Raw genomic sequence first — 12,208 nt, forward strand, 5'->3', positions numbered from 1 at the left:
TTTCACAGTCTGCATGCCTGAGTGCTTGAATTTATACACCTGGGGCCAGGCCAAGTGATTAGAACACCTGATTCTGATCATTTGAATGGGTGAGCGAATACTTTTGGTAATATAGTGTATGTTTATAAGATATGTGTGAATCGTATAAATTTGAGCATATCCGTGGTTTGTTGGGATGTAAACCATGCAACATTTCTTTCTGGCAGATGGACCAGATGCACACTGTTACACTGACATTTAAAGAGTCCCTCTTCCTTCTATCCTCACATGTGTTCCCATGTTTTCAGGAATCAGTAAAGAGACACTGTGTGGCAGCTGATGAGGTTTCTGTAAATAACTATTAAATATGACATAATAAAACACAAACTCCTAATGTTTTCTTGTATTTACTGGATGATAACGATCTCTGCTGTGGGCATATACTCAACTAAAAAGTGCTAAAAAAAAAAAGTGAAGCAGAGGTTGTGACATTCAAAGTTCATATAAAACACTTTGAATGGTCGGCAGCATCGTGCAGTTTTTGTATCCTAACCAGAAGAATTAGTGTTTCTCATCTCACGTAACTGTGACCCACATTTACGAGCCATGCAAAGAATTCTGTCTCAGGGGAAACTGACCTTCGATCTGTAAATATTGCTTCCCGGCCTTTAGTTTGTTGTCTCTTTCGTGTACATAAAGCGGTCAAGGCAATCCAACACACTTGCAATGTAAAAAAATATATGGCTTACAGTCAGCTTTTTGTTTGTGTGTGTGTGTGTCGCACAATGGAGACAAAAGAGGTCAAGATGAGAGAAGAATGTGTTTTACTCCAGCGAGGTGACGCGCAGTTCTACCTGTAAATGAACCCTCCGTTGTTTCCTTCACACTCGAAGCCTCAGTCTGATGTGAAGCACACACCTGCTGGCGTCTGCGTTTAATTCCGTGGCTCCTCGAGTTAATGAGTGACTGATCGTGCTGTACATTAGCGCTTTATAGCAGTGGATGTGGGCTGGAGCTCCTCAGCCTCAGTGTTTGTGTTTCAGGGAGAGGAATGGCAAACCGAGGGCAAAGGCACTGATGAGTTTTCGTGACGTTATTGAATGTAAATGTTTGGCTGCCCTGTGTTTACAGGCTCGCGATATTGTTTGTCAGAATTAGCAGAGCCGTCCAGCTTATGGAGATTGATTAACGACAAAGCTATTTAGAGATAGTCGAAGGGTGAGGATGCTTAAAGTACGCAAGAAGAACGATGCATCCTGATGTAAACGAGTGAGACTATAGCTGTGCTGAGGTGTTGCCAACCTCCAACCCCCACAAATCACTTAAAGAGAGACAGGAAACTGTTGTGCCGTGCTGCGTTCAAGTGCCCCTCAGATGGTTCCGTTTCTCAAGTTGGGAAGTCGTTGTAGTGGCATGTCAGAATGCAGGAGCAACATGGACGCCAAAAAGAAGCTGTTTTTGCGTTTTATCACTTTGGAGCGTTTACACAAAAGGACAAAGGACAAAATTAAATGACTATAAAGTGTAAGACTTTGGTAAAAGAGTCTTTACATCAACCCGGTATTTACTTTGGTCATACAAAGTCAACTTGGCAACATTTTCTCTACTTCTCTACTATTTATTTCCCAGTCGTGAAAACATTTTCCCAATAATTCTGAGAGAACGTTAATGTTGGCAAAAATATATTTGCCTTTATTTATTAATTTAACCTGTGAAAAGCTTGCCTCCATTTTGGGTCTATCTACAAGGTCTATTTTAATAATCAAGGTGTCACAGTAAAAGGAACACTTTGAACATTCATTCAGATGTGTTAGAATATAAAGATATACCTGTAATAAGTATATATATATGCCACTGTGTCTGAGTAAATTAATTTGGCGCACACCATAAATGAAAGGTTGTATTCCCGCCTAGAAAATCTACAATTGTAGAGTGAATATCTCCAAGGAAAGATGCAGCAGCAGCTCAAAATCTGTAGCAAACCACAGCAGATTATTTGAACATTACCTCAGACAGACCAAACTATATATTTCACCTGTATGTTGCCAAGGTGGGCTCTGCTCATGATTAACAGGTTAAAACAATAACAATTGTCAGCGTATCGCTACACAATTGTCTTGAAGCTGTTTTTCTTTTTGCTCTCTTCCATGTTTTTTGTTCAGATATGTATTAATCTTGGCCTCAAATCTGTCAAATTTAAAGGAACCAAGTCAAGAGAAATATTGGCATAATCTTTTACAATTCCTGAAACAAACGTACGGAAGGACGTGACCTCTTTGTACAGAAGCTTCAGTCCTGTGAGCGAGCAGCCAGGCTTCCTCTGAGTGTGTCAGTTTAAACTCCCTTCATGTAAACTCCAGCTGAAAACAGCCATTCGAACCGAGTATCATCCAATATAATGACTTTAATGGTGACCTTTACAGCTTGACATTCTCAAGACCTCGGCTTTATTAAAACTTCTGCTTCATGAATAGTTTTGTCATTAATAAACTTCCATACAAACGTGATCGTGGGGCCTAAAACTCCATTCACATAAAGCTCTGAATCACTGTGGAGGTGTTAATCTTTCCCTAACTTATTATAAATCAGCTCTTTTAACATCTGATGTGACTTTTGACCGATAACATTCGGCCCTGTAGTCGGCGTCTGCCTTCTGAACCCAGTAAAAAAACTGTATTTGCTGTGCTGGGTGACCCGCAGCGGTTAAAAGAGTCACCAGGGTCAACATCCTCTGTTGTCTGAGAACACAAGTCTGTCGGAGTGTTCAACACGTCCACGTGCTCGTGTTATGACAAGAAGCCGGCGTGTCTGAGTATGTGCGGCCGAGACGGAGCCGGCGAGCGTATACTGTACTTAGCAAAACATCCTCCCAGTATTTACATTAAGAGGAAAAGTAGAATTGTGGGTATTATTTAAGATAATATGAAGTGCGGGTGCTGCCACTCTTCTGTCTGGGTGCTAGATGTCGAAACACGCGAGATGAAAAAAGGAAAATAGTTTTTTTGACCCTCAAAGAGTTTCTGCCATGTCAATGAGTCGAGTTCACCACAATTCGTCGCCTCGTACCACCGTGGTAGCCGTGCGGACCACCCACCCAAATCTGAGACCCGGCTCTGTTATTGTTGAACCTCTTTTTAATTCGACATCATTACGCCTGGCGATCTCGGAGGTTTCTAGCGTATGGAGCAGTGTGTCGGGTTCGACCGTTATATAGCTGTAAATCAGATACGTGTGAAACTCGATCGACTATTTTAAAGGAAGGTTGTTCACCCCGATGTTCCCTCGAGAGCCGCAGCTGGAGTGGAAAGGAGCTTTTTTTTTTGGGGACGCTTCTGGAACGCATTTCACTTTCCTTTTTAATCGCACTGCATACCAAAGGATTAGCTCCTTCGCAGGATCAGCTTCCATAACTTTTGGTCTTTGTCATCAGATTTTGTCGATCTTATGTTTTTAAGTTAAATACTAAATCCTTTTTGCAGATAGTCTCTCTGACTTAAATGGTTTTACGTCCGTGCTTTCGCTCATTTAAAGCCATGATTTCCATAAAGTATTTATCTAAGACGACTGTTAAAGCTGCATTTAGCAATTGTTTTCTAACCTCTGGGGCACAGAAAAGAAACAGGAGGCCAAGTGAAAGTTGATGCGTGAGTCGTCCGGCAGAAACAGAGCAACACATGAAGAGTCCTGTCTGTATTGTACAGTTTTTCTTTGGCAAGAGAAACCATGAACTCCTTGTTTGGACGGCTGTGCGCTCGACTCTCTTCAGCGCCGTCTTGTTTACTTCCTCTCTGTTCGACGTGGGGCGGGTAGAACTGCAGATTCTGGGTGTCGATTCACAGCGAGACTGGTGGTACTGGCGTGATGTAGACGGGCATTACATTCAAACACGTTGCTGAAATGGAGCTTTACATTGATTCGACGGTACACGGCCAGCTCCTCACGAGGTCTGTCCACCACTACTTCCTATGTTATCTGATGACAGGTGATGAAAATGCAGTATGTTACTAACAGACTGACACTTTGCTGTGTGGATAATTGTACAGCGGGTCCACCTTGCTATCGCTTGTAAAGAGGTTTTCAAACGACTGTAAAACATTATTTTTTTGTCTGAAATAAATATTTATTATGTGTTTCAAATACAAACAGAATCATTCTTTTTTTAAAAAAATACAATACAGATTCAAGGATCAACACATACGTCTGGAATGAAGCTGGACTGAAAACAGTAAATCACTGTTAAGGCTTTACTATAGGTGCCAGATGGGTGGGGTTCAACATATGACAAAATAATGAGTTCCAGAAAGTTGAGACATTCACAGCAAAAGCGTTCAGACAGTCAAGTATGAATTTCTGTCTACAGACAGTATGATATGTGTGATGCATGCTGATATATGGAACCACATTACACTGAGGGTTAGAGGACATTTTGACATTTGGGGGAGAAAAATGAATGATGATGATGAATGAATAAAAATGACGAATGATAGAATATCACCCAGTCCGGAGGTGAGACTGATATCATGTAGAAGTATGACAATTAAACGAACATATTGAACATTAGCAAGACACTTTTAAGAACATTTACAGATTGAATCAAATTTGTGCACGATTCTGGACACACACATACAAACACGGACCGACGCTGGTTGTTTGTACACGTGTGTCCAGAATCATGCCAACTCTGCAACCGCTGCCTTCGTTTTTAGAGGCTTCAGGCAGATTTTTATCAGGGTGAACATCTTGAGCTGTTTTAAAGAAGTACACATTTCGTATTGGTGAGTGTGAAGTTAGTACGACCCACTGTCAGAACCACCAGTCTCCAGTCGGCTCAGCTCATCAGAGCCCCAGACTGCCGGGCATCTCTATGTTGTAGGTGGTGAGACTGTTACACAGAAGTGGCAGGAAGAGCGTGGCCATGACGACCGGCGCTATCAGCATGATGACGGTGGTGAGCGGGGGGTCGATGACCTGTCCACAGAGTGAAAAGTACGTCTCGTGGACCTTCAAGAAGACCTCGTCAACAAGGAATCCGCGGCCGCTACACCAGGACGCTTTCGCCCAGTCGTCCACGCAGTACTTCAGTTTGTTGTAGATGCTGCAGAAGAAGAGAGCGAGGAAGCAGACAGAGTTCAGATGGCTGAAAATGGTTCCAGCAGTCCTGAAGATTTCTCTATTGTGAAAGAGTTAATATATATTTGTAGGCTGAGATTCAGAAACTCGCTAAATCATTTGACTTTAAGCTCCATTAATAGATCCTGACATCACAGCTTTGTCTTTACAGCAACAGTTAAATGAAATGAAATTAAATGATGAAGGCCCATTAGACAACGACCCACAAGTGGCCCTAATGACTCTGTAAGGACACTCCCACACAGGGTTTAAAAGCCTGCAGCTCCCCTCCAGTTAGTTGGAATTGAAGAAACTTCTCGGATGATAAATGAAACGTCTTCATGGATCCGAAACAAGTCCAGTTGGCTTCGATACAGCACTTAGATTTACTGGTAATAAAGTTTACAAAAACACGAAAACAAACGTCCACCCGGCTCAGCACTGAAAATATCACTCCACCATTACCATGACATGCCACAGTTAGCTCAAATATACATTTGAAGTTAATGTACCAAGTCTGGCTAAATCAGTTCCTGGGAAAATTGGTTTAAAAGACTGAGCTCAGCAGTTTGTTGTGTTCATGTATGGTATCGTATCAGTTTGGGAAATTTCACAAAAACATTGTTAGCTCAAGCTGTCTAGCTGACTCAGCAGGGACAAGAAATCTTCTAGGTCATGACTCAGGGTTGACCTTCTTGTACGAGTAGTAAACTAGGTTTCATTACAGAGGAGTCTAACAAACATGGCTGACTGCTTTTCTATTTATTAGCCAGACTCTGTACATTTTAGGGGAAACAGCCAGTGATGCCAGTGATCACAGTTAATATTCCTGAAGCTAAGATGGATGACACAAGGTTACACCAGGTTAGCAGATGTCACAGTAATGCAACACGTTTTTCGGCACACAAGTTTTCCAGGTACTCTAGGAGTCAGAAATAATGTCTGTCAGCGCAAATGATGGAAATAATTTAAAAAAAACTCAACTCAAAGGAGTTGAGCTACTTTTAAAAAGGTTTGAGAACCGCTGAGCTAAAGCCTGGTTTGGAAAATGGTCACTAATTTACCAATATGATTTAAAGTGAGCTGGTGTGGTCCCTTAAAGCTGCAATTTTCTTTTTATACTCAACATTTTTAGACGAGCTTAGCCAAAAACATCTTACCCCAAGCTTTTTATATATACATATATGGAGAAGAATCCCACACAGATGTTTAGGAGGCAGCTAACATTTCACCCTTAAGTTTAATATGTCACGTCCTCTGGTTGGAGAAGCGACCATGGCCTCGCTAAAAACGACATCAATCATGCGAATAGTTGTCACTACAACAGTCTCGTGTGGAAAACATCCACAGAGGTTGAGTCGAGCCTGACAGCTGGAAGCCTGATCAACCAGCTGGGCTCCTCGTGATGATGGACGCTCCGCCCTAACACCGTTTGAGCTCAGCCCCAAATCAAGTCAAACAGTCAAATATGGATTATTACAGTCATAATTAAAGTCTACTGTAGGTAACACGGCACGAGTAAAAGTCTCCACAAACAACCGCCGTCTGGAAATACGAAACCAGGAGCAACAGTCCAGCGCTTTTTCATCAAAAGGTGAGTAATTAGCTCGAACTTTCAACCAGAACCAAACGTAGCCAGGAAACAGTAAAGTATCTGACTTTCCCATGACTAAAGGTCATATATCTTCACTGAAAAGGCCATTAAAAAGTGTGTAATGTGCCACTTTATCCAGCCGTCCTGTGTTTTCACTCACGGGGCCGATTCAGTGTTTAACTTAAGGACGGCTTCCTGCAACATGAGCAAGCTAAGACTTAAACATCAGCACAGACTCATAGATGGTTGGTACATATGCATATCCAGACAACTTTATCATTTAAGACCCTGGTCCTGGTCTTGATTCAAGTCCTTCAATGTTAGGCATCTCAAAAACCAACATGAACCAACATTAAAAAACAGCTGTAAGCAACTAAAAAAAAACATTAATTGTTAGCCTTAACAGCATTTTCTTTTTTAGATTTTCTCAAAACATTTTCCAAAAGATGACAAAAAGACATTGTAAATAAGATTTTACCGTTTCACAGCTGGCCACGGACAGCTGTCCTGATAACCGCTTGTCTCCAAGCTCCTGTTGAAGTCTGACAGGCAGTTGTCAACATTGCTGTCAAACATGTTCCGGTCACATGTCGGAACGACAAATTTCTCAGCCACTCCTGAAGATAAAACAGACACCAAGCATGAAACGTCTCCACACAGCTCAGAGCAAACAGCAGCCCTTACTGTCCAGCCCATCCTCTCCAGAAAAATCGCTTATTGCGAACAGTCTTTTTATGTTTCTTGCTAGGCAGCGACCTCTAGTGGCTGTAGTAATTATTACGGGAGCAAAGGAGGAAATCAGGTGAGGTAGCATTAAGAGGTTGGGGATGGTGGTTGTACTAAACAAGCACTAAACAATGCCGTTCATGTTGATAAGTTATTTTAACTTAAAGCTGCAACACGTCCGTCACTTCACTGGAGTTACGTGCGTAATTGAAGTGACATAATTAATTTAGTTAACACAAACCAAAATCTTTTCCTAAACTAATCAAACTGTGAGGGTACAAAGGTCAGTTACGCCTGTTGCCATGTTGTTTTGGGATCGGTGACAATCAGTCGTTTAGGTATGAGGCTGTGTTGATGTGTCAACGTCTGATATGTTGTCAAAAACAAATTAATAATAAAAAGTGACTGAGGTTAACGTACATTAGCTTACATGCTATCAATACCATCTTTTGTGCCTGCTCATCCAATTTTGGTGCATCCATCCTTTAAACCTTCATATAATCATGTTTATTATTCCTGCTCACAGTTTGTCTCTGATAATGATTATTTAAACTTCAAACCAAAGCACCATGTAAGTACCTGGCTTTACTTTACTTAAAACCTGGCTTACCTGTCCAGATGAAGACGAGCAGCACCAAGGACACAGTCAACACCATCTATTTAAAAATATTGTTAAACTTTCACCAGAGTGTCACAGAATGGGATCTTTAACACAGCGTACTGCACAGTGAGTCATCCAACTTTTAATATGCAAACATTAGGAGGAAGATAAATAGATGACGTGAGTTTACTCCTCTTCCTCACCCACACTGGAGTGATAATGTTCCGGGCAGCTCTTTGAATTATTTAAAGCAAATCAAAAAAGGCAGTTCACAACCTCGATACTTCCTACAAAGGCAATGCATACATTTAGTTTGTAGAGCTCAATATTACTTTCCAAGCAGAACCTTTAAACATGTTCAGCTTCAGAGTCAGATTTTGAAGATGTGTTAGAAACAGAGACGTGTTGGCCATCTGCTTCCTGGACATTCCCACAAATTAATGAATTTATCTCGGGGGAGGCAGACACTGAAAACAGATGTTACTAGGGAATGCAGCAACACAAAGTTTTTTTTGTTTTTTTTTTAAATGTGCACACGTGTAATATTCATGCTTGTATGAAACACTGTCTATGCTGTGAATTCTCAAATTGGCACAAATAGTTACAGGTCCCAATGAAAAATGAAAGAAAAAGAAATACAGAGCAAATGGATTTTAATCTATTGTATGTACTTTATAAACTATAACAAAAGGTCAACTGGACCGCAGTTAGATAGAGCAGGTTTAACATGTTGAATGCCCAAACTGATAAACACAGAGAAAACACAGTGCGAGCACGTACCCCGGCCTTCTACGTCGCTGATTAAAGCAGTATTGTTTTCCCCCGTGGATCCCTGGGAAAAGCCTTGATTACAACCTGTGCTGAAGATGCTTCGAAATCGTTTACCAGCCAACTCGCAGATGCACAACTGGTCACAAAAAAGCCTCTGTGTGATCTGGTCCAGTTTCTTATCGGTGCAACTCAGAGCTAATTGGATTGTGCAACAGCAATGGACAGCCTGCTTCCTTTCCCAGACTGAGCCCGGCTGTTCCCATGCTACCCAAAGACATTTTCCACACACAGCCCCCCGGAGACACTTGAACTAAGAGGCCTCAATGTCAGCAAGCCCGGATGGTTGAATCTCACATATATGGTCAATGCCAGTGTTTATGTCTTGTGGTAATTCATACTCCTATTTAAGGTTGGAGATCAGGGGGTGGACCACGCTGCTAATCCACTGAGCAAAGGGTGGAGGAGTGCCACGGACAGCAGGCTGTTATTTGCAGGGCCGGCATGCACACAAACAGAAAGTCAAACATTCACAACCAGAGGTGATTCCCAGTTTCCAGTTCACCTGAGCCTCCTGTCTGTAGACTGAAACCTGAATGCTCCCGTCCATGCTCAGGTTCTTCACTGCTGCACAAAGTCAAATGTGAACATGTGTGTATATATAAACACATGTAAGTTTTACTTACATCTCAGGAAACTATTTGATTACATCAGTGCGTAGAGGCCTGTCTTCCCCTTGCCAATCCCTAATCCTAAACCATGATTCAATTAGAAACGATTTAAAGATGCTGAAAACAACTCGAGTGAAATCAATCGTATCATAATTGCATATAGTGTTGAAATAATGCTGGTTGAAGCTGAAGTTTCATATGAAGACAGAGCTTTTTCATTGTTAAGATGACAACAGGACACTGGATCACATTCAGTGCTCACTCTTTATGTACAGCCACTGTTTGATTAAAAAAAAAAGCTGGACAGAGTTCTTGCTTCAGGGTGTTCTCCAGAGTAAATTACATGATCATCTGTTTTCCACAGATCTGCTTCTGAACCTGCTCCCGCCCCCCCAGGACCCACCAGGCAGAGCAGACACTTCCATTTATTAAAATAAACTGTGTGGTATCAAATCTATTAGAAAGAAACGTTCCCTTGTGTGGACAATATTAACCAACACTGCTTTTGTGAAGAGAAGTTAAGTCATGTCTCCTGAAAACAATTTGCCCTCAAATTAGAATCAAATTAGACATAATCCTTAATATAATAATAAAATAAAGGCAACATTTTATTAAAAAAATCATTCCAACTTAATCCTACAACCTCGTCAGTCTCTTGTTTAGTGCTGGATATCAGAATCCTCCCAAATATAGGCCTCCCCCCTCCACTCCTCTCCTCTGAATTACTCCCATGACTGAGGAAAATGACTGACTGTGGAAAATGTGATCACCTTTCTGTGGCATTCCATTTGTCTCGACTAAACGACTCTCTGAAAGACGGATCTTTCAGGAGCCTGGTTAAAATATCTCTCAGCGCCGCACTATCAGGTCGTTCTGCTTAAGTGTAAAATTAAACGTTCCAACATTGTTCGGCTCTTGCCCATTCATTTGCCGTCGCTAGGCAACAGGTACACATAATACAATCCTAATGCACTTATGCGAAGCGGAGAAATGCTGAGGAGCGGTCATAAGAAAACATTTCCATTTCTCTAAATTGAAGGCATAATGGTGTCGGAGACAGAGCAAACAGAGAGAGACCCGGCAGATAGACTCGGCCCTGTGGACACACGTGCTGTTTGGACAGCGGCTCTCGTGTAAAGTCACGGAAAATAGTTTCTCAGGTGAAGAACAAAGGCCGTGAAGTGCGAACGTGATATTTGGAAACGCGTCCTCATACCAAAGTGACAGAAGTGTTATATGCCATCGACTCCCAAAACAACATATGTGACTGTTCTGAGTGCTGTATCGTAGGCAACTGGACTTGTTTCCCTTGTGGAGGGGGTGGTGCCCCCTTCAGAGTACAGATCATTCAGTCTGTTATACAAACACAGACACAAAATGCAACCTGGGCTTTTTTCTGTGAGTGTACAAAAAATGGCGGCTAGCGGAACAAGCTACTGCTAACGTGAGTTGTTCAAAAACCTTCTTTTAAGTAAACTCTGTGTACAAACAATGTTCTCAATGCCCGTATTCATGTGTAGAGACCCTGGTGATACTACGAGCAAAGTTTCATGTTGTGTCGAGTATTCTTAGCGTTTTAAAGATAGCGATTTTGATGCTAGCGTAAAAGTGCCCATAGCACTCCCTCTGCAAATGAATTTGAGAAACGAAAATACAGTAAATCTTAAAAGTGCCTCTTTTGTTGTAATTATGCTTTTACGCAAAAGTTTGAGTCATATACATTCACAAAAAAAGCCTAGGTTGCATTTTGGCGAGAGTTTTACTTTAATGGTGTACCCACTCTCTTTGATAACTTTTGGGTAACGTTGTCGAACTGTTGCAGTTTGGCTTGGTTTAGGAACAGCTACAACTTGGTTGATTGAGTGAAAGATCACGGCTTCGGTTAAAATAAGTAAGTCTGTTAAAGTTGAGTTACGTAACTATGGTACATTAGCTAACTTAAGTACCATAGTTGAAATAAATCAGTGTTGTTTTGTGGTTTGTCTCCATGGTGAAAGAGTTTGAACCAACCATCAACCCCGAGTGACAATTTGACATTGTGACCTATTTGTGTAATAAACACATGATTCATTTGGTAGAGCAGGATATGGGAGGCTGTTATCTTAGCTTAGCATAAAAAAAACAGGTGGTTACCAAGTAGCCTGGCTCTGTCCAATGTGTCTGGATGATGCACTGTAGCTATAAAGCCATCTGAGGTCAGATATTAGGGTGGATTAGAAATCATTATCACGAAAAGTGTCCACAGTCCAGTCAAGTGCGAAGCAGAGAGAGGCACTTACGACGCCCGATGCAATCTCTGCTGTCTGCAAACCAGATGGATGTGCGACAATACCGACCGGTCTTAGTCACCCTTCTCACCCCTGTCAGTACAAAGCGAGACGGCTAATTTCAACAGACGGTTATCCAATGAGTGCATCTAATGAGCACAATGCTTTACCAGCCTCTCGGGGCTGCAGACTGAAGCGTCTTGTGATATGCCAGCTGTTGAGTGGAACAAGTGTCTCCCATCATCGTGCAGCTGCATACGGAACGTGGGTGGGAAGGAAACTGTTAGTGCCTTAAAATGTCAGTGGGTTGGAATTTTTGTTGAAAATTGGACTTTGGGCCAGAAAGATGGAAATTTCAACACCCATTGTAATGCATCAGCGTCCGCCACATTCTTTCATACGTCTACCACTGGTAGACTATATTACTTATAATATTCTTTATTTTACTGATGCAGAAGTGTTTTTCAACTAAAACATACTTCTAATTTAGTTT

The 12,208-nt window shown here is 41.6% G+C and overlaps 1 protein-coding gene across 1 annotated transcript; it reads right to left on the reverse strand.

Moving 5' to 3' along the window:
• On the reverse strand, positions 1 to 9,036 carry LOC119025564 (receptor activity-modifying protein 2-like). Its single transcript, XM_037109228.1, has 4 exons — positions 8,790 to 9,036; positions 8,019 to 8,064; positions 7,161 to 7,299; positions 1 to 5,074 (listed from the first exon to the last, which is right to left on the reverse strand). The coding sequence occupies exons 2-4, from the start codon at positions 8,062 to 8,064 to the stop codon at positions 4,816 to 4,818; spliced, it is 444 nt and encodes a 147-aa protein (XP_036965123.1). The 5' UTR covers positions 8,790 to 9,036; the 3' UTR covers positions 1 to 4,815.
• Positions 9,037 to 12,208: the final 3,172 nt, after the last annotated feature.

The sequence above is a fragment of the Acanthopagrus latus genome, chromosome 9, assembly GCF_904848185.1.
Source record: "Acanthopagrus latus isolate v.2019 chromosome 9, fAcaLat1.1, whole genome shotgun sequence".
Lineage (NCBI taxonomy): Eukaryota > Metazoa > Chordata > Actinopteri > Spariformes > Sparidae > Acanthopagrus > Acanthopagrus latus.

Coding starts and splice junctions, on each gene's coding strand:
- LOC119025564 (XM_037109228.1), bottom strand. CDS start 8,064: ATGGTGTTGACTGTGTCCTTGGTGCTGCTCGTCTTCATCTGGACAG. Junction 7,300..8,018: donor GCTCGTCTTCATCTGGACAG/GTAAGCCAGGTT, acceptor TTTTATCTTCAG/GAGTGGCTGAGAAATTTGTC. Junction 5,075..7,160: donor CCGTGGCCAGCTGTGAAACG/GTAAAATCTTAT, acceptor CTTCTTCTGCAG/CATCTACAACAAACTGAAGT.